General features: G+C 56.3%; 9 protein-coding genes across 9 annotated transcripts; 5 read left to right on the top strand and 4 right to left on the bottom strand.

Annotated features, from left to right (window-relative positions):
* Window positions 1-45: 45 nt before the first annotated feature.
* Window positions 46-1,196, top strand: MAM_02771 (homoserine dehydrogenase; the record flags this gene model as incomplete). Its single annotated transcript, XM_040821570.1, has 2 exons — window positions 46-82; window positions 142-1,196. The coding sequence occupies 2 exons, from the start codon at window positions 46-48 to the stop codon at window positions 1,194-1,196; spliced, it is 1,092 nt and encodes a 363-aa protein (XP_040680139.1).
* An 843-nt stretch (window positions 1,197-2,039) lies between these two features.
* On the top strand, window positions 2,040-3,000 carry MAM_02770 (tRNA (guanine-N-7) methyltransferase; the record flags this gene model as incomplete). Its single annotated transcript, XM_040821569.1, has 3 exons — window positions 2,040-2,182; window positions 2,262-2,446; window positions 2,513-3,000. 3 exons carry the CDS (start codon window positions 2,040-2,042, stop codon window positions 2,998-3,000), a joined length of 816 nt encoding a protein of 271 aa, XP_040680138.1.
* Window positions 3,001-3,515: 515 nt separating this feature from the next.
* MAM_02769 (Phox-associated domain protein) lies at window positions 3,516-7,127 on the top strand (the record flags this gene model as incomplete). The annotated part of the gene is made up of 1 exon (XM_040821568.1): window positions 3,516-7,127. One exon carries the CDS (start codon window positions 3,516-3,518, stop codon window positions 7,125-7,127), a length of 3,612 nt encoding a protein of 1,203 aa, XP_040680137.1.
* A 1,183-nt stretch (window positions 7,128-8,310) lies between these two features.
* On the top strand, window positions 8,311-10,059 carry MAM_02768 (pre-mRNA splicing factor; the record flags this gene model as incomplete). The annotated part of the gene is made up of 5 exons (XM_040821567.1): window positions 8,311-8,365; window positions 8,436-8,564; window positions 8,802-8,962; window positions 9,302-9,378; window positions 9,444-10,059. 5 exons carry the CDS (start codon window positions 8,311-8,313, stop codon window positions 10,057-10,059), a joined length of 1,038 nt encoding a protein of 345 aa, XP_040680136.1.
* A 976-nt stretch (window positions 10,060-11,035) lies between these two features.
* Window positions 11,036-11,888, bottom strand: MAM_02767 (Peroxisomal biogenesis factor 11; the record flags this gene model as incomplete). Its single annotated transcript, XM_040821566.1, has 2 exons — window positions 11,036-11,216; window positions 11,344-11,888. The coding sequence occupies 2 exons, from the start codon at window positions 11,886-11,888 to the stop codon at window positions 11,036-11,038; spliced, it is 726 nt and encodes a 241-aa protein (XP_040680135.1).
* Window positions 11,889-13,026: 1,138 nt separating this feature from the next.
* Window positions 13,027-14,280, top strand: MAM_02766 (fructose-1,6-bisphosphatase; the record flags this gene model as incomplete). Its single annotated transcript, XM_040821565.1, has 3 exons — window positions 13,027-13,133; window positions 13,262-14,076; window positions 14,150-14,280. 3 exons carry the CDS (start codon window positions 13,027-13,029, stop codon window positions 14,278-14,280), a joined length of 1,053 nt encoding a protein of 350 aa, XP_040680134.1.
* A 299-nt stretch (window positions 14,281-14,579) lies between these two features.
* On the bottom strand, window positions 14,580-15,738 carry MAM_02765 (uncharacterized protein; the record flags this gene model as incomplete). Its single annotated transcript, XM_040821564.1, has 3 exons — window positions 14,580-14,871; window positions 15,004-15,337; window positions 15,414-15,738. 3 exons carry the CDS (start codon window positions 15,736-15,738, stop codon window positions 14,580-14,582), a joined length of 951 nt encoding a protein of 316 aa, XP_040680133.1.
* Window positions 15,739-16,222: 484 nt separating this feature from the next.
* On the bottom strand, window positions 16,223-17,264 carry MAM_02764 (Complex I intermediate-associated protein 30; the record flags this gene model as incomplete). Its single annotated transcript, XM_040821563.1, has 3 exons — window positions 16,223-16,439; window positions 16,533-16,988; window positions 17,227-17,264. 3 exons carry the CDS (start codon window positions 17,262-17,264, stop codon window positions 16,223-16,225), a joined length of 711 nt encoding a protein of 236 aa, XP_040680132.1.
* A 5,248-nt stretch (window positions 17,265-22,512) lies between these two features.
* MAM_02763 (uncharacterized protein) lies at window positions 22,513-23,488 on the bottom strand (the record flags this gene model as incomplete). The annotated part of the gene is made up of 3 exons (XM_040821562.1): window positions 22,513-22,632; window positions 22,698-23,230; window positions 23,299-23,488. The coding sequence occupies 3 exons, from the start codon at window positions 23,486-23,488 to the stop codon at window positions 22,513-22,515; spliced, it is 843 nt and encodes a 280-aa protein (XP_040680131.1).
* Window positions 23,489-23,688: the final 200 nt, after the last annotated feature.

The following is a 23,688-nucleotide window of genomic DNA, read 5'->3' as shown; positions in this document are numbered from 1 at the left end:
AATTGTTTCCTCACGTCTGACTTTCCCTCAACACCCTACAATACCATGGCGAGTACAAACACGATTTTCATTGCTGTAATTGGTAAGTCAATTATTAATACTCTAGTCCTTACTTGAATGCTAACCACCAGGTGCATGCAGGCGCGGGTGGGGTGGGAAAGTGCTTCTTGGCTCAGCTCCGACATCTCGCCGTCCGCCGACCTTCCCCCAAGTTGAGTCTCTGTTACATTGCTACCAGCCGCAAAGCGCTCTACAACGACGACTACTCGGCCATCAATTTGGAAAATGTCATTCAAGTCCTGGCCGCTTCCTCTAGGGCTCCCCATGCTCTGACCGACCTCGTTGCCTACCTGACCAAGGCACCCGGCAAAGCCGTAATCGTTGACAATACAAGCTCCCAAGAGGTTGCTGAAGCATACCCCACGGCTCTGAAGGCGGGTATTAGCATCGTAACCCCAAACAAGAAAGCTTTCTCTGGGTCATATCAACTGTGGCAGGATATTTTCCAGGCTTCCGCCGCTTCTGGAGCCAAGGTCTACCACGAGTCGTCCGTTGGCGCTGGTTTGCCCGTGATTTCGACTTTGAAGGACCTTGTAGAGACTGGCGACCAAGTCACAAAGATTGAAGGTGTTTTCAGTGGTACCATGTCGTTTCTCTTCAACTCCTTTGCTCCTGTCGCTGGTGGTGGCGGCAAGTGGTCAGAGGAAGTCAGGAAGGCCAAGGCGCTTGGCTACACAGAGCCGGATCCTCGTGACGACCTCAACGGCTTAGATGTTGCCCGAAAGTTGACCATTTTGGCTCGTCTAGCTGGTTTGCCCGTTGAATCACCAGCCTCCTTTCCCGTGGAAAGCTTAATCCCCAAGGAGCTAGAGTCTTGCTCCAGTGGGGACGAGTTCATGGAGAAGCTTCCATCATTTGATCAGCAAATGGAAGAGAAGAAGAAATCCGCTGGAGATAAGGTTATTCGATTTGTCGGCAGCATCGACGTCGGTGCCAAGCATGTCAAGGTCGGCCTTCAGACCTTTGATCCATCCCACCCCATTGCTGCGCTAAAGGGTAGCGACAACATCATCAGCTTCCACACAAAGCGGTACGGAAGCAACCCCCTCATTGTTCAAGGTGCTGGCGCTGGCGGAGATGTTACTGCCATGGGCGTAACCGCGGACTTGATCAAAGTTGTTGGCCAGCTTGCCTAAGCCGTAACAGAAGTCACGAAGATCCGGAAGGAAGAGAATGCGCTATCTTGTGCATGGAGAGGAGCTCCATCATCGATTATGTGTTCCCTGTGCGTCTGGCCCTGTCACGCTTGTGGAAGAACCGGCCGAAGCAATCGATGCGCTAGATTTTGGCGACGTTGACTGGCGGCTTCGAGGTTCGCGTGGACTCGAGAGCTGCCTCCATACCCACAGAGATATATCTATGGCCAAGGAGAAGAAAAGCGGTAAAATGAAAATTGTGCCAATAAATGCCTGTTTCCAGAAGCGTGAATGTTAGGACTAGACTACCACCAGTATGGAAGTTTGGGCGCGCGTACGCATAAAGCTGAAATAGACCGAATGACAAAGGAAGAAGACTGAGGGACGAAGAGGTACCCAAAGTCCCGGGAGCCTGTCTCTGCAGGTTCTGGCATTGTTGCTGCTACGTGGAGCAAGCTATACGCCGAGATGGTTGCGAGACGGTCTATGACGAAAGGGCCGGGTGCGTGCTGGAAATGACAGTGTTTTGTTGTAGGCCTTGCAGTTTGCGAGACGGTTCAGGAGAGGGAGAGGCTGGAGTTGCACATCACCGGATGACCTGACGACCCACTGCTGACGCTGTTGCCAAATTGAGTTAGTCAGGAACTCCCTCATTGACAACCCTAACCCGAACCCATACGTACTAAAATTTACCATTAGTCTCCACTACAGAACCCACGGCCAAACCGGCTCACCTACACTCTCGCTTCTCATGACAAAGAGCTTGCTGAGATAGCTAGATGTCTACTAAAAAGGGATTGCACGCAGCACGCGCAAACCAACGACTGTGAAAAGCCTCTCAAAATGCACGGAGCACCGAATAAGCGGTATAACCGCCAGAAGTTCAGCCATGCCAAGGATCAAGATGGCGTCGCGAGACTCCCTCGGAAACGATTTTATCGACAGCGGGCCCATGCCAATCCCTTCTCAGACCACACCCTCGAATAGTATGTTCAGCAGCCAGATGCTGGCACAGATTGTCGCGTAAAGTATTGACAAGCGTCATATGCTAATTTCTGTCTGCAGCCCGTCATCCCCGGAGGCAATGGACTGGTCATCGTACTATCCAGCATTTACAACGGACACATCCCCAGAAGAGTCGACTCAGCTTAAGAAGTTGACCAAGGACGTGGAGGTCGTGGACATTGGGTGCGGCTTCGGAGGCCTTCTTGTCGCTTTGGCGCCTCTTCTACCAGAGACGCTGCTGCTGGGTACGCATACTGCTCCCTGGCGATGATGGATGGATGACGCATCGAGTCAGGCTAATCTAGCTGTAGGATTGGAAATCAGAACAAGCGTAACGCAATTTGTGCAAGAAAAAATATGGGCATTGCGGGAGCAAAACGAAGGCAAACTATACCAAAACGCCGCCTGTATACGAGCCAACGCCATGAAGTTCCTCCCCAATTTCTTCAAAAAGGCCCAGCTGACCAAGATTTTCATCTGCTTCCCCGATCCACACTTCAAGGCCAGAAAACACAAGGCAAGAATTGTATCAACAACGTTGAATTCGGAGTATGCCTACGCACTACGACCTGGGGGTATTCTATACACAATCACAGATGTGGAGGCTTTGCACCGCTGGATGGTGCAGCACCTGGACGCACACCCCTCGTTTGAGCGGGTTCCTGAGGATGAGGTAGAGAAGGATGAGTGTGTCAAGGTTATGCAGAATGAGACGGAGGAAGGGAAGAAGGTGGCGAGGAATAAGGGGCAGAAGTTTGTGACCTTGTTTCGACGCATAGAAGACCCTCCATGGGAGTAGCTGGGCGGAAAGTTGTCTGTCGTCAGTAATCGTCAGAATTGGCACACGGGATAATGATGCCCGTCGGGTGTACGGCGCACTCGGGTCAAATAGGATTTTCTTTGGGTAAAGTCAAACAAATGCCTGTGGGAAAAATGATTCGCCCGACCACAGCTACAAAAGGTGTCTCGTGGCGGTGATGAGATGTGTGTGTGTGTGTGTGTGTGTGTGTCTGCGTTATGGAGAGGGAGGCATAATGCCTGATGAGTGCCCGTGGTACGTACCGTACAACATGGCAGTACCAAGGCAATTTGGGCAGATAGCTCCTGCCCCCTGTAGCTCCAAGCTCTGGCGGTCCTGACCACAATCGATAAGCCACCACCACCCAAGTCCATCTTTTCCCTGATCTGAAGCGCGCAAGTGCCCACGGCAAACCACTCGGTCCCGACACTCGACCTCGACGGACAACTTCTCGATCCTTCATACCTGGCAACAAGACCTCAGACCATGCGGCTCCGTCGTCCACAGCTCTGGCCATGGCCCTGAAACGAAGAGATGTGGTTATTGCTGCCGTAGCTGCGTTTGTTGCCTGGGGCTATGCTGTGAGCTGGTTCTCCGTGTTGCGCTGGGCTGGCTATGCATTCGTCGCCGGCATGCTCGTCTCCATTATCGGCTTCGTTACCACGTTCCTGCTGACCGCACAACGACCCAAACACGAGACTTGTCAACTTCCTAGCGCATATTTTCTCGGACCTGGTCGGTGGAAGGAGGAAGTGTCCGCTTTGAGGAAACGGCAAGCCTACGAGAAACAGAGCCTGGATCTCGGATGCTCGCCGCATGTCGTGGATGCCGTCGATGGGCTGTTGGACTTGATGCTTCGCGACTTTGTGTGCAGTTGGTATTGTAATATCAGCCGGAACCCGGTCTTTCCGAACCAAGTTGATCGGGCGCTGCGCCTGGCAATCATGGGTCTGCTCGAATCGTTACGTCACAAGGATCTGGCCGAGATTGTTACGAGCCGGCTCATCCCCATTCTCACCGCGCACTTTCACGACTTCTACGATGCCGAAAAGTCTGTACGAGGCAGAAAGTTAAACCGCTCGGTTACGGAATCTGAAGAGCTGGACCTGGCCATTGCATCCAAGTACAAGGATGGAAATTTGCACCCTGCAGCGTCGCTCTCATTCCCTGATACCAAGATGGTGCAGCAAGATTATTTACGGTCACTGGCTGAGAGAATTGTCCCCAAGGTGCTGCCTGAGAAATTGCTAGACAGCCGATCTGTGTCCATCATTATACGGGAGATTGTCAGTTGTGCTGTGCTGTCTCCCGTCCTACAGCTACTGTCTGATCCTGACACGTGGAACCAAGTCATGGAAAACTACGGTCGCAGCATGTTGCAAGACAGATCGACGGTTCGTAAACTCAGGGCAGCTCTCGATCAGCATGCATCGCCAACACCGCGAACGATCAAGATGACACCGGCCCCCCGACTCGCGCCAGGCGACAATGAGCGCAAGTTCGAAAAGTTCATTCGGGCCATTCGAAAAGTAAACAACTTGTCAGATGCACGACGTTTCCGCAGCGAGGTGGCCAGCCAACTAAAGCGAGATTCGATACAGGTGAACCAAGACCCGGCCTATATACGGCGCCTGGAAATGGGCAAGCGGCTGTTGGACCAAAAGGTGCAGCATCTGGCCGCTGGTGGCCATCGCCAGTCCATTTCGTTTAGCCCTACGACTGCACCTGGTGGCGTCACGTCCAAATTGGAAAATGTCTCCCTGGTGGAACTTTTGAGAGACGCATCTGGACTGTCATATTTCATGGAGCACATGGACCGGCAGGGCTTAATGTCTCTCGTGCAGTTCTGGCTCGTGGTTGATGGGCTTCGAAACCCATTAGAGGACGACGGTCAAGAGGATGAACAGAACTACTCCAATTTATCTATGTGGTCCGAGTCGGATCGAATGGACCTGCAGCAAATCAACCAGGCGTACTTGTCGAAACCCGAATTACATGTCCCAGAGTCATCCCGCCGGGAGGTTCGTCATTTCCTTGAAGCTGGAAAATCCGCCACGCCGTTTCAATATCACCGAGCCAGGAAGTCTATTCTAAAAGCACAAAGCGCTGTGTTAGAGGAAATGCAGTCGCAACACTATCACGATTTCAAAAAGTCTGATTTGTACTACAAATGCCTTGCCTCACAGGAGACGTCCACGGCGAGCTTGGCACCATCCCATTTACCCTCAACTCAGTCGCCTACAGTTCTAGCATCACAGCCTTACCAAGCCAAACCAAAGCCGGTTTCTCGACTTGCAACGTCGGCTTCCGGCCACTCTATCAAACGATCCGATTCTGCAGCAGACCTGCAGGCTATGGACGGCAATTCCAACGAGCCGGACCCTCTGACGCAGTCTCGGCGGTCTCTGGATGAGTCTGGCTCAGCGCCACCGTTTGATGATGATGATGCAGACAATGATGGATTGATGGACTCGGTTCACAGTGCTGGCGAACCAGAACCACCGCCACAGGTGGCTCCAGATACACACATTGTTCAAGCTGTCGAAGAGGCCCTGAACAATATTATGGACGATGAACGTCCTCAAACTGCAGAAGATCTGCGAGCCTCGCTATTTGGGGACGTTGACGACGGCGAGGGGAGCTTTCTGGCGAACAATGACCGCGAGTCGAATAGGAACTCAATAGATTCAGGACGACCCTTGGTCGCCGCCAAAGACCAGGAGAAACCTAGTTTGTCGTCCCTGGGCTTAGTGAGCGCGGCGTCCAGAATAGGCGTTTTCGTGGATGATGATTTGTTTGGGGATGAAGATAAATTTCTCGCAGATGAGGTTGAAGATACCGTTGAAGATAATACTGATAAGGATGAGGATGATGAGGTTCATGAAGCAGCACCCGGAGACCTCGGACTTGCTGAAGCCATAACAGCTCTTACCAACGACATTGACCGTTTGGTTGCGCAAGAAGCCATTGTTGACTCCTTGACACGAAAGGCCGAGCTTACAAACAACACATCCGAATTGCGAATCTTACGCAAATCCAAGGCAAGTCTACGGAGAGAAATCCGACGTAAGGAGCTTCAAAGACAACAATACGTTGTTCAGGAGAGTGACAATAGTCTTTACGGCCGGTCTACTATTAAGATTAAGTCAATTCAGGTTGGTCGGGAGGAGGACGGTAAAGAATTTGCCATGTATGTTGTGGAAGTGCAGCGGAACGCTGGTGAGCAAATGCCTGCCGCGTCATGGATAGTCACGAGACGATATAGCGAGTTCCATGATCTCCATCAGAAGCTACGATCCAGATACCCGTCAGTAAGGAACCTGGATTTTCCTCGCCGGAGAGTTGTCATGAAATTCCAAAGCGAATTTCTTCGCAAGAGAAGAGAGGCCCTCGAGAAATATCTGCAGGAGCTACTCCTCCTTCCCGAGGTATGTCGAAGCAGAGATCTTCGCGCTTTCTTGTCCCAGAGTGTGATCATCCCTGGACAGGACATTTTGGACCGCGAAGACAAGAAGGATATTGTATCCAGACTGTATGACTCTGTCGCGGACGGCATGGAGGATATTTTGGGCAATATTCCTGTTTTGGATCAGATATCTGTGGCTGGCCAGAATCTCATTGCCGCCGCCACGAATCAGCTCAACGCAATGCCACTGAGCGTGAGCGAAGACGCTTTTCCAGCGGCAGAGGCAGAGGCAGAGCTGAATGCATTCGAAAACAAAGAAGTGGAGCCGTTTATCAAGCCCATCTGCGACATCTTCCTGGAAGTATTTGAACTGAACCGAGGAAATAACTGGCTTCGCGGGCGCGCGGTTGTCGTGGTCCTGCAGCAACTTCTGGGGGGCACTATTGAGAGAAAAGTGCGCGACATTGTCAAGATGCTCCTGCAGGATGAATTCATTCTGCGTTGCATTGCTCTGGTGGAAGACAGCATGTGGCCTAATGGGGTGTTGCAGCGCGATAGGAAACCAAGAACCGAGGCGCAAAAGAAGAAGACTCGCACAGAGGCAAGTCTCATGCTGGCCACGCTCGTGCCGGACCTGGCAGGAAATGTTGTGGGAAGAGCAAATGCGCAAACTGCCAGTCGGCGTATCTTTGCTACTTTGAACAACTCCCGACTTAAGTGAGTAAACAGATTTCGCGCTTGTGATGAAGTCAGATGCGAAATAACTTGCTGTCGTTTCAATGCTAATATTATTGACAACACCTGGACAGTGCGCATTTGGTATTTACGATGCTGGATGAAATCATATCCGTCATGTTTGAGGATTCATAGCACGCAAGGCGCCACCTTGACATTTGGAAAAGAGGGGGGCAACAAGCCTCGCTACTTGATCCCATGGCTTGGGGACCGACGGCGGTTTCATTGAATTCAAGGCGTAATGTTTCGGAAGCATGGCATGGCATGGCATGGCATGGCATGGCGTCTTGGAGTGGCTTGCACGGTGGGCTTGTTTGACGAGCCGGGAGGTGAGCGGGCGAGCAGGGGCGGGAAGGAATATATACTTGAGTAGCTGGTGATGTCGGTGCGGTGGTAATTGAAGACGTGGACTTTATTGTGTGTATTTGTTGCGGGTACGACGAACTGCTCTTGGGGGATGGATGGTCATGGCTGTGCTCACTCGAGTCGTGATGATGATGATGATGATGATGTAGTCGGCCGTTGCATCTACGGTCAGAAGTGAGATTGGCACTAGTCCTGAATCGATCGTGGGCAGCGCTACTCCGTACGGAGTACGCAGTGCGGCCAGTGGCCACGGTGGCCGCGCCCAGTGCGCCACATGTGCGGTAACGAGAAAAGCGGGCCCGCCTGGTCCGCCATGATGCGTTTTTGCCGGCTGCCACCGCCTCGCCCAGCACCCAATGTTAGCCTGCCTGCTCAGCCTCTCCTCATTGTCAACTTCTGGCAAGAAAAGCCAGTGCAGTCCAGTCGTCTTTTCTCCCCCCCTGCCTCTCTCGAGTCTCAACACGCGGCGCAGGCAGCTTTCCCAGCTTCTTTCTCCTCACCTGAGCTCCTCCTCCTGGTGTCTCGGCCTTTTCCCAGGGCAACAGTCAAGTTTCTGCGCAGCCTTGCCTTGCCTTGCCTTGACCAACACGACGCAACCACCTCGCCCACGGCCACAGCTGTCGCCCCCTTTGCCCTTTTTTCAACCCCTCCCCCCAAACGCGGCCCATCAAGTGCTTCCTCCTTTTTCCTTGGATCCATCTTTGTCCTCATCGCCGTCGTCTGGCCTCCTTGACGACCCTTGCCCCAAGTTCCCGTAACCTTCCAGGATCCCCGTCAGCCTCGACGTACCGCCTTCCGCCATCATGACAACTGAGGTCTCCAATACGCGGCTCTACCTGGGCAACCTTCCTCGCAATGGTCCATAACCCACCATCACCTTTTACCCTCTTCGCCCCTTTGGATTCCAACTGACTCGCTTTCCCGGCAGCTACCAAGGCCGATATCGAGGCTCACTTTGCAACTCATGGCACCGGAGACATCACCGAGGTCAAGCTGATGAATGGCTTTGGCTTCATCGAGTACAAGGATCCCATGGATGCCCGAGACGTCGTTCCGGGTTAGTTGAGCCTTTTCTTGACTCCACTTTTGTCTCTGCGGACATCGACGACGACTTCTTTGATTCTCTCTTGGGACCGACTTTGCTAACTCGCTGGCCTTGTTCTTGCCGTCGTCTACATGGCAGCCTTTCGTACGTGAAAATGCCCTTCCTGCCGCTGAGACCTGGCAGCCACGCCCAGCTCCGAAGCCCCGTCCCGACTTTGTTGTGCGTCCTGCTGACATGCAAACCATCTAGATGGATCCGACTTCATGGGAGAGCGTCTTACTGTTCAGTTTGCCCGTGGACCGCGACAGAGAGAAGGTGGTTTTGGCGGCCATGAGCGCGCTCCACCACGACCTCGACGAACTCCTCATCGGATGCAAATAACCGGGCTTCCAAACGAAACCAGTTGGCAGGTCTGTCTACATCTCCCCGCTCCTTGTCGCTGGACTCTATGGATGCCTTTCTTCCCACCTGTGCCACTTGGATCGTCTCTGCACCTTCTTGTCGGCTGGGATTCAACGCCTTGAGGCTTGTTTGCTTCTTGTGTAATTTTGGACTGCCACAACCCGCCATTCTCCTTGGGACACATCCTGGCTACCGGCTGTTTCATCCTTTGGCTCGCGTTGTCTGGTTTGTTGCACAATGGGCTGCATGACGCGATTTTCGGCTACATGGACTTTGACCTGCTTTGCTGTCGCACAAATATGCCGTCGCCCCTGGGGACAAGGACTTACGCGGTTTTCTGGATATAGGATCTCAAAGACTTTGCGCGTCAACCCGGCCTTGACGTGGTGTATTCCGAGACGGGACGAGACTCTAACGGTAGGGGGTATGTCATCACCGCCAGATCCTCCCTTTTCCATGATCTTGCCTTGTTGCTGACTGCTCTGCCAGCTTTGTTGAGTATGAGACCGCTGCCGATCTTCGAACCGCTGTAGAGAAGCTCGATGGTCGAGAGTTCAAGGCAAACCGTGTCCAATGTGTTGCCGACGTTAGTTGTCCCGGCCCCTCTTCTTCGCTCCCCTTCAAGTACGTCATCCACAAGTCAAGGCCTTTTGCTGATGCCTATCACCAGACTCAGCCAGACATGCCCGCCCGAGATGGTCGCGGTCGCTCACGTTCGCCTGGCGGTGGGGGTGGCCGACGGCCTTACAACAACATGCCCCCCCGATTTGACGAATACGATCGACGTGGTCCCCCCCCTCGAGGCTACAACCGAGACCCCGGTCCTTATGGCTATCGTGATCGAAGTCCCAGGCGCGACTATTACGAAGACAGAGCCCGCTACCGCTCTCCTCCCCGTGGACCTGCCCCCGTGGAGGACTACCCTCCGGCTCGTGGGCGCTACGAGGACCCATACCGCCGAGACTACCCTCCCGCTCCGTCCGAACCTTATCCCAGCGGTCGTCAGTACGATCGACCTCCCAGGGACTTCCCCCCTCGAGAACCTGCGTATCCACCGCGTGATGGCTACGCTCGCGAATATGACAGAAGTGGGCGCTACTGGTAAATAACATCCCTGCACATGATTAATTGCCTTGACTTTTGAGCCCGCCAGTTGGTGGAGCCAGTCATACCTCAGTCAGAGAACTTGGCCTTGACCTCCGGTGATAGATGATTGCCCGTCGGGACTGTCACAACAAACAAACTCCAACAGTATGGACATGGTAGGCCGGAGAATTTAACGAGAACTGAATCGTCATTTACGCAGTGCTACGACTGGAGAGGATATTAAATACGATAATGAGGGAGGGTGTGCAGGGAAACAGATTGCTCGACAGTACAGCTTTATTTTGCTTTTTTTCTCCTCAATGCAGTTTTCCTAAAATGGTCACAGCTGCCACGGCGCGGTAACATGGGAGTACGACTGATTGGTTCTGCGGACTCGAACGTTGAGGGAGCCTGGGAGAGGAACTGGATGGACATGATGACAAAGCAAAAGGGAGTGAAGGCGTCCGGGAAAAGACTTTCAAGTAGAGAATCAACTAGGCAGATGCTTGGATGGGTTCGCAACACACGACTACGACATGTACGATTATCGCAATGCATGCCACGCCACTTTTGCGTTTTTGATTTTTTTGTGCGCTGCTTCTGATCAACCTGAGTCTTTTCTTGTCTACAACTCGTTTTATCCCGTGTCGAGAGCGTGACTAAAACTTGGAAACTGAAGGATGCTGAGTGTGATAGCTAGGAATGAAAATCGCCATATTTGTCAAGTGAGATTAGAAATCTATGGAAGTTGATTTTTCTCTTTTGAAACAAAAAAAAGCAACAAAATATTGAATGATTTGTCGTTCAGGGCAAGATTGCGAACCGACATTTCTGCATTGGTCTCCGTACTACACTACAATTTCCCGCCGTAAGCGAAGTGGCGGACGATTCAAGCAACGGCGTGCTGGTTTCCATCATCCATGACGCCGTTGGTTCTGTGTTTTGGTTGGGCCTTGTTGACGATGAGGTCTCGGGTACCTAGATGGCCTAGGATTTTACTTGAAAGGTGGCTTCGCAGTAACCTTGTTCCACTGGTTGTAAACGCCGATCAAACTGCTCAGAGTACCAGCGAGGCCGACGAAGCCGTCATCGAAAGCGGCCCAGCCGAGGGCAGACGAGGGAACGGTGAGATCGCAGAGGTCGGAGATGAGCTGGAGCCGACTAGCCGTTCGCTCGCTGGGAGACGGAAAAAAAGAAAAATCAGTCAAAATTCGCGTGTCATTTTGAGAAAAGAAAAAAAGTCCCACATGATTGGGAGAGCAGAAAACGAAGGTGGACAGGGATAGGATAGGTGCAGGCTCACCGGGCAATGTGCCTGCTGTTGATGACGCCCTCGCCGTCCTTGCGGTCGATGCTGGCCTCGCGGCGGTTGAGCTGATGCAGAGTGTACAGCTGGGCCGAGATGCTGAAGACGAGGCCCAGGGCCCAGAAGCGGAAGCCGTAGGCCTGGAGGGTCTTGGCCCCGTCCCACTTCTTGATGCCGGCGGCGTCGGGGACGGCGGCGGAGTCGAGGGTCAGGTAGCCGGCGTAGCCGATCTGCCTGCCGACGGCGGCGTAGCGGAGGAAGGCGGCGACGGGCTTGGGGTTGTCGGCGGCCTCGACGGCGGCGCGGAGGTGCTCGACGTTCTTGCCGACGCGGAGGATCTTGCGGGTCAGGCCGAGCTGCTTCTTGGTGACGTCCCAGGGGGCGATCTGGGCCCTGGTGGCGTTGGTGCGCAGGAGGTACCAGGCGTAGAAGCGGGCGAAGTACTGGACCGTGCGGAGGAGCTTGTCGCGGCCGACGGTGGTGGCGACGAAGCCGAGGTAGTGCTTGACGGAGGGGTGGTAGACGAGCGTGTTGACGACCATTTTGACGGCTGGTGTTGTGGCTTGATGGTTTCGTTTCGCGGGGGGGCTCGTCGCGGTCGCGTCCCTTGCCGCTGGTGGTGAGGATGGCTGATGGGATGTCGAGGATGCGCGCCTTTTCGGAGCTGCACGGGCGGCCGGGGACCGGGGGCGAGGCGAGGCGAGGCGAGGCGAGGCGAGTCACAACGGGCAGCTCGGGGCCTCGTCCTCTGGCAAGTCGGTCGCGGCGGGCGACGGAGGCAGTCGGTACAGGAGGGACGATGGTCCGTATCGTGTCTGGTATTCGGCGGCGGAGGGGGAGGCGACGTGGACGATGCCGGATGCGAGATGGGCCTGGGAAGCGTGGGCGCGAGACGAGGGAGGTCGGGGAATGCCACTTGGAGAGCGGGTTGCGTGCGGGTTGCGTGCGGGTTGCGTGCGGGTTGCGGGCGTCGGGCGCGCACATGCCGAGGCTTTCTGGCCTCTCATCGTCGGCGGTCGGCGGGGGAAGGGGGCCCGTGTCGGTGCGGAGAAACGGTCGTCCGCAAAGACACGTGCGCGTGGCCCGCGCCACACACGGATTCGAGCAGGCCATTCAGCAACGCACTAGCCACAACGCCGTGGAGCGTGTCGAGACGAGACGCAAGACGCAACGGGGTTCCGGTGACAAGCTCCCCGCGGCTCATTTCATTTGCCCCCTTCAAGTTCCGGAAAATCCTCTTGGAGGTGGATGCCCGCTTTCCCCGTGCCGACGGTCCCCAGATGGAGAACGGGGCAAGGGATGGATGGCCGTCGTGACATGCGCATTACTCGGTACTTTATCATCGTGGCGACCTCGTCTGTGGCAGTTGGCTCGGCCCAGGAGAGGTCTCATCCTTTTCTCTCTTCCTCACCATCCTCGTCTCTTGTCCCGGCGTTGATTCCTCCTCCGCAGGACGCCCGTTGCCTTGGCGTGACCGTCGGTCGTGAACCACGTCACGATACCCCGCCGCCCCTCCGCCGAGGTTAGCCTTTTTACGCTTTGCCGCAGGGCGACCCGACGGCAGCCGGTCCCGATCGATCACGACGAGGCCAATTCGTCCGTCTCGTGCAGACTCACTCCTCTCCTCGACCACAGTCCCTGTGCGGCACAGGTCATCATCGGCACGGAAACACCGGCATCATGGCGGACAACAGCAACGGCGAGAAGGTCAACACCAACATTGTGACGCTGACTCGGTTCCTCAACGAGGAGCAGACCAAGCACAAGGAGGCCAGCGGTGACTTTACGTACGTATCACGATTGTCCCGTCCCGTCTCTTCCTCCCCCCCTCTCTTTTCTCCTCTACACCACATGGTCGTCTCTGCAGACGACCGCGCAGGCGGACGCACTAACCCGTGCCCCCCTCGTCACACAGCCTGCTCTGCCACGCCCTCCAGTTCTCCTTCAAGTCCATCGCGTACTACATCCGGCGCGCGACGCTCGTCAACCTCACCGGCCTGGCCGGCTCCTCCAACACCACGGGCGACGAGCAGAAGAAGCTCGACGTCATCTCAAACGACCTCTTCATCGAGGCCATGCGCTCGTCCGGCAAGTGCGCCCTGCTCGTGTCCGAGGAGGAAGAAGACATCATCTACTTCGACCAGGCCACCGGCTCCCGCTACGCCGTGGCCTGCGACCCCATCGACGGCTCGTCCAACCTCGACGCCGGCGTCTCCGTCGGCACCATCTTCGCCGTCCACAAGCTCCCCGACGGCTCCCGCGGCCGCAGGGAGGACATCCTCAAGCCCGGCACCGAGCTCATCGCCGCCGGCTTCACCATGTACGGCGCCTCGTCCCAGCTGGTGCTCACCATGAAGGACAGCTCCGTCAACGGCTTCACGCTCGACAACGGCATCGGCGAGTTCATCCTGACGCACCCCGACATGCGCATCCCCAGGTCCAGGCCCATCTACTCCGTCAACGAGGGCAACTCGCTGTACTGGGACGACAACACCGTCGGCTACTTCAACTCGCTGAAGCGGGCCCAGGCCGACGGCAAGCCCTACTCCTCGAGGTACATCGGCTCCATGGTCGCCGACGCGTACAGGACGCTGCTGTACGGCGGCATCTTCGCCTACCCCGCCGACAGGAAGAGCCCCAAGGGGAAGCTGCGCATCCTGTACGAGTGCGCTCCCATGGCCATGGTGTTTGAGAACGGTGAGCCTCTGAGCCGTCTACCTGCCGGGGACGGTGCGCCGTCGGGGTCCCCGGCGGCAGCATCCCCCCCCCGACACCAGATGTGCTAACGTGCGTGGATTTGCAGCCGGCGGCCAAGCTCTTGACAGCAACATGAGGCGCATGATGGAAGTCGAGCCAGAGCACATCCACGACCGCTCGGGCATTTTCATGGGCAGCTACGACGAGATTGAAAAGGTCAAGTCCTTTCACAAGTAGACGCGAACCCAGACGTTCAATGTACATGACGTAGCCGAACCCGACTTGAATGAAAATGTTGACTTGAATGCCCGTGTATTGCAAACGTTGACGGTGATGCATCTACAGACGACTAGCGTTGGCACATGCGCAGAGGTGAATGGAACGACGTCGCACAGAGCCGCGCAGCCACCGTCGTTCCTTGGCATCTCTACAGTAGTAGCCTTGACATCTCTACAGTAGTAGCCTTGACATCCGCAGCCTCTCATCACATTCCCGTCGAGGGCATGATGCACACACGCACGAGCGGACCCGCGGGCCTACCACAGCTTGGGCACGAGCCGTGGCGTGTTCCTCTTCCAATCCTGGTAGTCCCTCCTGTGGCCGTACTTGTCGTCGTGCCGTGCCTCGGTCAGCGGAATGCCAGACACCCTCGTCAGCAGGAGGGCGGAGAAGGCGGGCGCGACGAGCGAAAGGGCCGTCGTGGCAGCGATGCCAGCGGGCGAGCCGAACCCGAGTGCCAACTGGACCGGTTTCCGGGCGAGCGCTCCGGCGCACGTAGTCGCCAGCCCGGTCCACAGGGAGATTTCGCCAAGGTAGTGCGGGAAACGGCTGCGAGGGGCCGGGACCGTCAGCATCGCGGTGCTCTGATGGACGACGACGGGGGCTGGGCCAGCCAGCGCCCGGATCCGGAAGGAGCACAAGGGACAAGTACGGCACGGCGCAGGGCAGAAAGAGACTCACCACACGCCGTACAAGCCCGTCTTCAGAAACGGCTCGTCGTGGTCCTTCCTCCGGCGGCCCTCGGCCCATCTGCTCTTCTGCGCGTCGGCGGCCGCCTCCAGCGCGATGCCGCCGGCCCAGACGCCGATGCCCAGGACGTCCGTGAGGACGAGGCGGGGCACGGCGGCAAAGGCGGCGGCGGGGACGGCGTTCACGGCCATGACGGGCATCAGCATGAGCGACACCCAGACGGCCTGCATGAGGAATGAGAGCGCGAAGCGGCCGGGCTGGGTGCGCAGCGTGTCGAAGCGCGCGTCGTGGCCCTGCTGGCTGATTCGGTGGAAGAGGTACGCGCCTACTGCGCGGACGTTAGCACCGCGTGCCGAGAAGAAGGAGTCTGCACGCGTCGGCGGCGGGACGGCACGACGCACGCCTGGCGGCCCATGTCATGGCCATGGCCGTGACGGCCAGCTGTCTCCAGTTCCAGGCGCCGGCGGCCAGCAGACTGGACAGCTTGGGGGTCGCCGCCTTTGCCCCCAGGCTGCCGCGCAGCTGCGGCAGGTACAAGCTGAGGGCGCCGACGGCGAGAAAGGTGAGCGACCCCGAGATGTCGAAGAAGCGTTCCGTGGAGGCGAGCACGCTGGGGCCGGCGGCGGCGGCTTGGATGGCGAGAGCGGCGCCCACCGAGGGCACAATGGTTCGCAGGAGCGGCGACTTGAAGTTTGTGATGTGGAGGAGGTGGTTGAGGATGGGCATTGTTGCGGTGGCTGCTCTCCTCGCGGAAGTTGACGTCGTCCACGGTTTTTCGTCGTTGAGGGCAAGACGGAAGAGGGGGTTTAAGAAGACGAAAGAGTCTTGTTTGTTTTGTTCTTCTCTTGTACCCCGTTCGGTCAATTGGCTGCTACCTGCACGTGCGTGCTGCAGAAGCGTCAAGGGCGACAGTCGTGATGGGGGCCAGTCATGACGGCAGCTTGATCGTGGCGCCAGAGTGGTGACGTTGGCAAACGTCGTGTTTTTTTTTTTGTTGGCCTGGAGTTGGGGAGATGCTAGCTCCGATCCGATTGCCCCACAGATCGGGGCGCGGGAAGATCGTGGATGAACGCCAACGCGGGTCTTGGAGATTTGGCATCCGCCGGCAGTGCAGCGGCATTTCGCCGTGGTAAAAGAAAAGAAATTCGAATGACTATTAATGCTGCGGTGTGGATGGGCAGCAGCAGCGACAACTCCAAGTGTCAAATGTCTAGACTAGTCCGCAGAGCAACGACTTCCACCACTTAGCCGTGCGGGCGGTCGTCTCCCATGACCCGTGCCGTCGTGCCGTGGGATGGTGCTTTTCATCATCACCACCACCATCACCACCACCACCGTCATGACTGTCCGCCTCGTACGGAACGTGCTTGAATGCCGAGATGGAATACAGGTGCAGCTCAAAGTCGCCCTCTTGCTCGCCAAAGTAACTATACGTACGCGGTCAGCACCACTTCATCTCAGATGCCAACACACACACACACACACACAACACACATCAACGCCAGTGAAGCCAGACTCACCTCCGCATCATCAACCCGACCCTTTTGATATCCCTCAAGTCCAACTCGCCCGCGTCCCTCTTCTCCCTGCCCCGGTACGTGGCTTTGAAATCAGCCCATCTCAGCTTGACGTCGCCAGGTTTCTTGGCCACAAACTCGGCCTCCCAGCTCACGGTGCTCTGTTCGCGGCCGTCGTCCCTCCGAGGCAGAATCTCATTCTTCAGCGTCAAGGCATACTTCTTGCCGTCCGCCTTGTCGGGTCCTCTGATGGAAACAATGATGCCCTCGTACCCCTCGAGGTTCAACGCCAATGTCCCCAGCGAGTGCTGCGAGGCGAACCCTGCTCCGCCAAGAGCCGTCGTGTCCAAGTGACCGTGGAAGCGGGCATGCTGGGGAGTCTCTACCGTGAGATACGATTGGCTGGCGCCGCCTCGCACGCGGTCGTCCGAGGTTACCCAGGCGTCTGAGGTCCACGGTCTGCAAAAAGGCCAAGCCATGTTAGAGCATCCATCCATCCATTCAGCGTTGGGATGAAATGTGAGGCCATTTCGAGACGAAGACCGAGGGGAGGGAGGGGGCGTGCGCATAGACAAAGGGGGGGAGGCGGGGAAGAGAGGGAAATGGAAAAGTCGGGATTTTCAATCGACGACTAATAATGCTGGCTGGGCCATGACGTGAAAATGAGTGCAAAGGGCAGGCAATTCATCAATCGTACCGGTCTCCACCGTAGAGGTAAAGGATCTGGTCGGGCATTCTGCTCGTCCAAGCCGGCGTTTACTGAATCAAGCTATTTCCCTGCACTGCTGGTTCAACACCGCGGCGTTCGGAGGGAGAAAATGGGGGACGACGAACGAACAGTACGGAGTTTGCGACGCCACGAAATCTCAATCGTCTTGGAACGTGCAAAACATGAAACAAGCTTCAGCCCAGCCGGCCGGCTCGTTTATCGTACCGCGTTAATTGCATGGGAAGCCCGGATACTTGCATTAGAGACTCCGCACCGAGTCAATGGCCCCACATGTCAAAGATGTGAAGCCGTCGACTTTTTTTGGCTCCCGTCCGGAGTGCGCTGCGGCGTCAATGGGTCGTGATGCCACCGCGCGCCGCGTGGCGGAGGAGCCCGGTCGGGTTTCTCAAACTCAAGTTTCCTCACCTGCTCTGTCCGTATGTTACTCGCTCCGTTTTCCTTGCTAGACTTGGCGAGACAAAGGCAATTCTTCTCGTGGGAAACCGACGAGCCCACGCCACCCGACGTGGAACCGAGTGGTACTACTGGCAAGCACCCTCCTCCCCAAACCGAGAAAACTCCAACGCCATGGCATGCATCGATTGGAACTCTGGTGAAGTCGAACTCTGTTGACATGTCGTGGCTCGCACATTGGGCGGCGTGATTGGATACAGGCTCGTTTTCCAACGCACCAAAAAGATGGGCCCTTGATCCAACGTGGGCGTCTTCCCTTGTCCGTCCTAACAAGCATGCGAGGCGCAACGAGTTTCCTAAATGCTTCGCGAATGCTACGTCGGTGGTGCTGGGCAGAAGCTTCTGTCAGGAAAGAAAAGAGTATCATGATATTGCGTCGCACTCGATGCACGCCCCTCCCTTGGATGTCTGTCGGTGTCTCGTGACGAAATACATACGGAGACATGATGGCCTCACAATTGTCGCCGTGTCTTGCAGCCGATCTCGTAGGAAAGTCAACAGGTCCAGCACAGCACAGCACCGCCCAGCACAGCTCAGCACAGCAGAACGACGTACACTGTCTGTACTCCGTCCTCCCTCCATATTGAGGATTGGAAGGGGGGAGTGAAGAAAAGCAAATGGGCGACAAGGTGACATGGGACGTGGGACATGCTTTTGTCTTTTGTCCTTCCCCCGCCAACATCTGTGCGCTCGTCTGCCTGTTCGTCGCCAGCTTAACTCCGTCAACTCCGTACGGCCGCCTCAGGTTGGTATACATACGCAATGCTCTGTACGGAGTACTCCGTACTCTGATTTCAAATCACGGTTTCACGGAAGGAAAAAGGAAAGAAAGAAAGAACCCAAGGGCCCCCTGTCTGCATCTTGGCAGTGACACCACCTCTTCAGCCCATCCACATGGCTGGCCGGCCGTCACGATCCAAAATCATCGACGGGGTTGCGGTTGCGGTTTGGGTTTGGGGTGGTTGGCTCCGGTCTCCAGTCTGGCTGGAGTCTCGACTCTGTCCGAAGCCATCTTGCCCTTCTAGCTTGTCCTTGGGGGCCGAGTTGCCAATCGTCCCATGGACGGCAAGTCTGGCCTGGCCGCCTCCCAGTTTGCTAGGCCAACATCCTATATCCGCGGCGTACCTAGACACCTCTCCGTCTGGTGGATTCGTTCGCTCAACGCTGCCTTCGATTAGCTGCGGCGTGCGTGTAAATGGACTAGTATTCGTGCTCGCTGCGACGTCCGTTCCCTGTCCCTGTCTGCGCCCACGCGGTGCGGCTCCGGCGCGCCCATGGTTTGTCCTGCCGCTCGATGCTCCTCCATGTTCCCTCCCGCCTTTCCTTGTTGAAGTCCGCCATGTATGTAAGTTACTTAATTCCGCAGGGTCAACGGACACTTATTGATTACAAACCACCGTGCTCCGTACATGCACACATGTAATGTATGTACGTACATGGACGAGGGGGGGAAAGGGGGTGTCCACAGTTTGACACATGGGCTGCTGCCTTTTCGTCGTCGTGGCTCCCCTGCCAAAACCCTGCCTCGGCGGCACACGCAGTCAGCATTTTGTTCTTGAAGCCGAAATTCACGGATTTCACGGGACTCGCGACCCCGTCCAACCTCCGCGTATTCGATTGATTTTCGTACTGGGGGCATCGGCCGGTCCATTGTCAGTCGGCCTGGCCTGCAGGTAGCTTGGACATTCTGGATTCCACGAGACTTGAGACTGTTGCCACCGACACAGTCAGTATCCTGTGCTTGTTTGTAGCAGGTCGTCCGTCGAGAAATTCCACCCCAATTGCATCTTGTACTCGTTACTGTGTACCCGGGCTTCCAAGAAGAACAATCCACTCTGTCGTCACCCCAAGCCACTTCTCCAGATCAGATGAGCAGTCTGGTCCGCCTTGTCAGCCGCTTCGTAAACCGTGACCAACAAGATTCAAAGAACCCCGTCATCGCAACTATAAAACATGTCGTCCTTTGTTGCTGGCTTGGCGCAGGGAATAAAAAAAAGACTTGCGAATATCCCAAATGATTTGCGCTTGTCCATTCAACAACGCTCACCCCTCCCCCCTTCGTTTTTTCCGTTCCCAACCTCATGGACCCTGCAAAATGGCAACTCGTCGCCCTGTCTCTCGTCGGTCTTCCCCGTCCGGACTCTTCCGAAACATGTTGCCCCAGAATGTCCCGGTCGAAATTGTCCGGGCCCCGTTGGCCATCCATCCTCTGGGGGGCAGGGGAGGGGAGGGGCTCGTTTTTCAGCCTCAAATCACGATTTGGCGGTTTTGTTCACAGTACAGTTCAATCGTCACCCGTGGCTACGTGCGGGTGCTCGGCTCTGCCTGGCATACCGACGGCGCTGATCACTGCCTGGTGCTGCGCTGCAGCTTCGACCATCCATCCATCATCCATCCCATGATTCCCATCCGCGCTCCGCGCTCCGTACTCCGTACTCCGTGGGCAGACTGCTTGGCCCTCCCGTCGGTGCCGTGCGTGCAGCGCTGCTCTGTGATGGTGCCGTAGCCGTCCGGTGTGACGCATCCCTCCCAGCAGAGCCTCCTGTCCTGTGGCCTCCAGAACACTGGCTCCAGGCGTTCCGTAGCATCCGCAATGTAACCGTCGTCTGCGTGGATTCACCCCCGGCGGCTGCTGTTCTGCGGTTGGCTGCTTATACTTTGGCTTGTTTCTTTCTTTCCTTTTCTTGTCGTCTTCCATTCGCGGCGGCCAACGTAAAGTGCTTCCCATATCACTCTACCAAGTAGTTACTCCGTACAGTATATACTATACTAGCAAGGAGTTCGGCCATGCCAGGCGGCGTCGACTGGAGTCCAACGACAGACACCTCGCTCGCCTCGCTCGCGTCGCTTCGCTGCAGCAGGACAGAAGCAGACGCCCTGCGGTGAGTGGCCCTCCAGGTTCGGCTCCATGTCCTTGTACGTGTGTGCGTGTGTGTGTGCGTGTGTGTGTACGTGTGCACTCCCGCAACCAAGCCTCAAGGCACAAGGCACCCGTTCGCCCATGTATCGAGCCATCATTCCGTCGTCATCGCTAGCGGGCTGAAAAGGCGGATGCAGGTCGTCGTCAAGGTCTCAAACCCTCGCTGCGGGTCTGCGGAAGCGCACGCTCGCAGCATGCAGTGCAGTGCATTTATTTGGCAGTAGTTGTTGGTTCATGGCAGTGCCCCGTACGGTACGGAGTACGGAGTAGGAGTAGGAGGGCTTAGAAATGCGTCCGGTCCAAAGAAGGGGTGGAAAAAATAAAACCAGAGTCGCCGTCCGTCAGGCAGCCCCGGAGGGAGGGGACAGGCAGGGGACAGAATGGAGGGGACGCACGCACCACAGAGCAGAGGCGTAGGCGTAGGCGTAGGCGTAGGCGTAGGCGTAGGCGTAGGGGCAGGCGCAAAGGCGTCCCTCGGCGTGCATCTCGTCACAAGTGACACATTTCCAATGTGTTCGCGGACCCCGAGACATGGAGAAGAAGAAGGAGAATGGGAAAAAAAATTAAAAATTGAATAGAACGGGGAAAAGATGAATGAAGTGAAAACAAATGAGAGTAAATGAAAAAAATCAAGCGCGTCGGCGGAGAGACCCGCGTGTGAGGCCTTAACAAAAACATGTACATCCCACACGTACGAAGTATATCCCAGGTACTCGGGCTGTGCTGCGCTGTACATGCATCATCATCTCACAATGTCTTCTTGGCGGCGGGAGGCTGGCACGCGGGAGAGCCCGTCGACGTCGCAAATTTAACAAATCGACATCGTCACCCGCGTTGGGAATGCCTGTGCCGGTGCCGACGCCATCCCATGTCATGCCGGTGCCATGCCGATGCCGATGCCGATGCCGATGCCAGTGCCAGTGCCATTGCATTGCCATTGCCATTGCCATTGCCAGTGCCCATCCATCAACGCTGTTGTTTGTTTTTGTTGCCCGTGTTGCCTGTCCCGTGTGTCCGAGACGCCGACATTGCCGAGTGTATTCAGCACTTCTTTGCGTCTGTGTTGTTGCTTCTACGCCAGTCACCCACGCCCACGTGGTTTGCCACTTTTCATCAAGGCTCAGGAGCACGTCGTGTCTTTTTTTTCTCTTCATTATTCGAGATACATGTCAACGTATACTCATGTCGGCTTATACAAGTCGAAAACCTTGGTATCCTCCAGAAAAGAAACGGATAACCCCCAGGTGCCGCCGAAGCGCAGCAACTCCCCAGAAACGCCTCATCGGTTGTGGAAATAATCTACAGTCAAAGAAAGTTCCACATCATCCCCCCCGGGTCCTGGTCTTTATTTTTCTCCCTTGGGCAACGGCCCCATGACACGTGTCGTACAAGTCTTGCCGCGAGAGGGGGGTGAACCAAGGACATCAGCCGTCTCAATCTCGCCCTGCAATCAATGCCTGCCCGGTTGTCTTTGTATCCCTCTTGTTCTTGTGTCTCGTCCCTGCGCCGCGGCTGAAGGCCGAAACCACATGATTGCTTCCCATTGCCTCCCAGCCCTTCCCGACCAACTGAGCGCCGCCCATCTTTTGCTCGTCCTTTGGTGTCACCGACAGGTAAGCCGCCTGGCTCGGACGAGGCCACACAATCACAATCCCGCATATCCACCCATACGCGCACATGCACCGTTGCCGTCGAGCGAGGGAGCTCATGGGCTGCCAAATGCGCGTGCGACCATTGACAGTGAAGCGACAAGAGTGGACATGTCACTCACGTCTCAGAGGAGTGTTGGCTGGGTGCACGTCGCCTGTGTGCTTTGTTTGCTCATCAGAGGGAGAGGCGGCGGGGGGGTTTTGTGCTGTTGTTTTCAGCCGCCGCCGAGCCTATTGCTGTCTCTGCATCATCCCCGGCGATCCTGGCATTGACAGCGGAGTTGTCGGGTACTCGTAGCCAGCCTCGGAACATGACGTGGAGGTTTCATACGAGTGAGATAATGGGGGTGTCTGGTTGTTTAAACAATCAGCAAGCCATGTCGGGCCCATACGGGGAGACGCTGCGCCAAACTCACGTGAGCAGAGGAGGAATCGTAATGAGTCGACATGTTGATGTCGACGCCATGGACGAACCCGTAACTGAGGTATGGGCTTAAAGCGTCGTCGCATTGCTTCATCGGATCGCCGAAGTTTGTCATGGCTGGCAGAGTTGCCGGCATTGTGGTGGCCGCCAGGTAGTCAGGGTAGGGATCAGCGGCCGAGATGGAGGGATAGGGTTGCGTCGAGGCATAGGGATCCAACAACAGCTCGTCCGGGGCAGGGTATGATGGGTAGGTGAACATGGGCGGCGTGTGGGAGCGCTCGCGCTTCTCAAACCCTGCCGAAAAGACAATGTCCTCGCTGTTGTCCATGGGAGGAGTGAATTGGCCCTGGGGCACTTGAACGGGTTTGGCTGTGGGTGCAGGCGGCGACGACTTTGGCGTTTTGGGAGCCGACTGGCGCTTTGCTTTGCCGGGGCTGGTTGACTGAGGCTTGTTGTCCGTCTCGCCGTCATCAGATGAACCGGCGCGGCGCTCGAGGTCTTCCAAACGGCGCTTGAGCTTCTTGCCTGAGACGCAGGCGTGTTAGCCAAGCCAGCTTCCCGGCCCAGGTCAAGCGGAAGGGCACACCACTTACGGTAGTTGCGCTGGGCGATCCGGTTTTGTATTCTCCGGCGTTCAGCAAGGTCTGATATCTTGGTCCAATCTTCGTCAGGAAGCGCAGAGCTGCTGAAGGCACTGCTCGTTCCGTGCGCAGAGTAATGTCTGGCAGGAGCTGCCGGTCCGCCGTACGAGTAGGCGTGCTGTGGCATGGCGAACATGGACATTGTGAAGGTGTATTCTTAGGAGCCAGTGGCGCGGGATGAGAAGGAGAGGAGGGGGGAGATGTCCTTCGTTTATAACGAAACGATGCCGGAGGATGAGAGCTACCAGGCTTGGGACAGCTGCAGCCGGCGAGCCGCGAAACCGTCTTGGGAGCAGGTCAATGTTGGTTCAGAGATGAGTGCAGGTCAAATGAACCTGGCCA

This window comes from Metarhizium album (assembly GCF_000804445.1).
Source record: "Metarhizium album ARSEF 1941 chromosome Unknown scaffold_5, whole genome shotgun sequence".
Lineage (NCBI taxonomy): Eukaryota > Fungi > Ascomycota > Sordariomycetes > Hypocreales > Clavicipitaceae > Metarhizium > Metarhizium album.
This window is presented reverse-complemented; position numbering and strand designations above follow the sequence as displayed.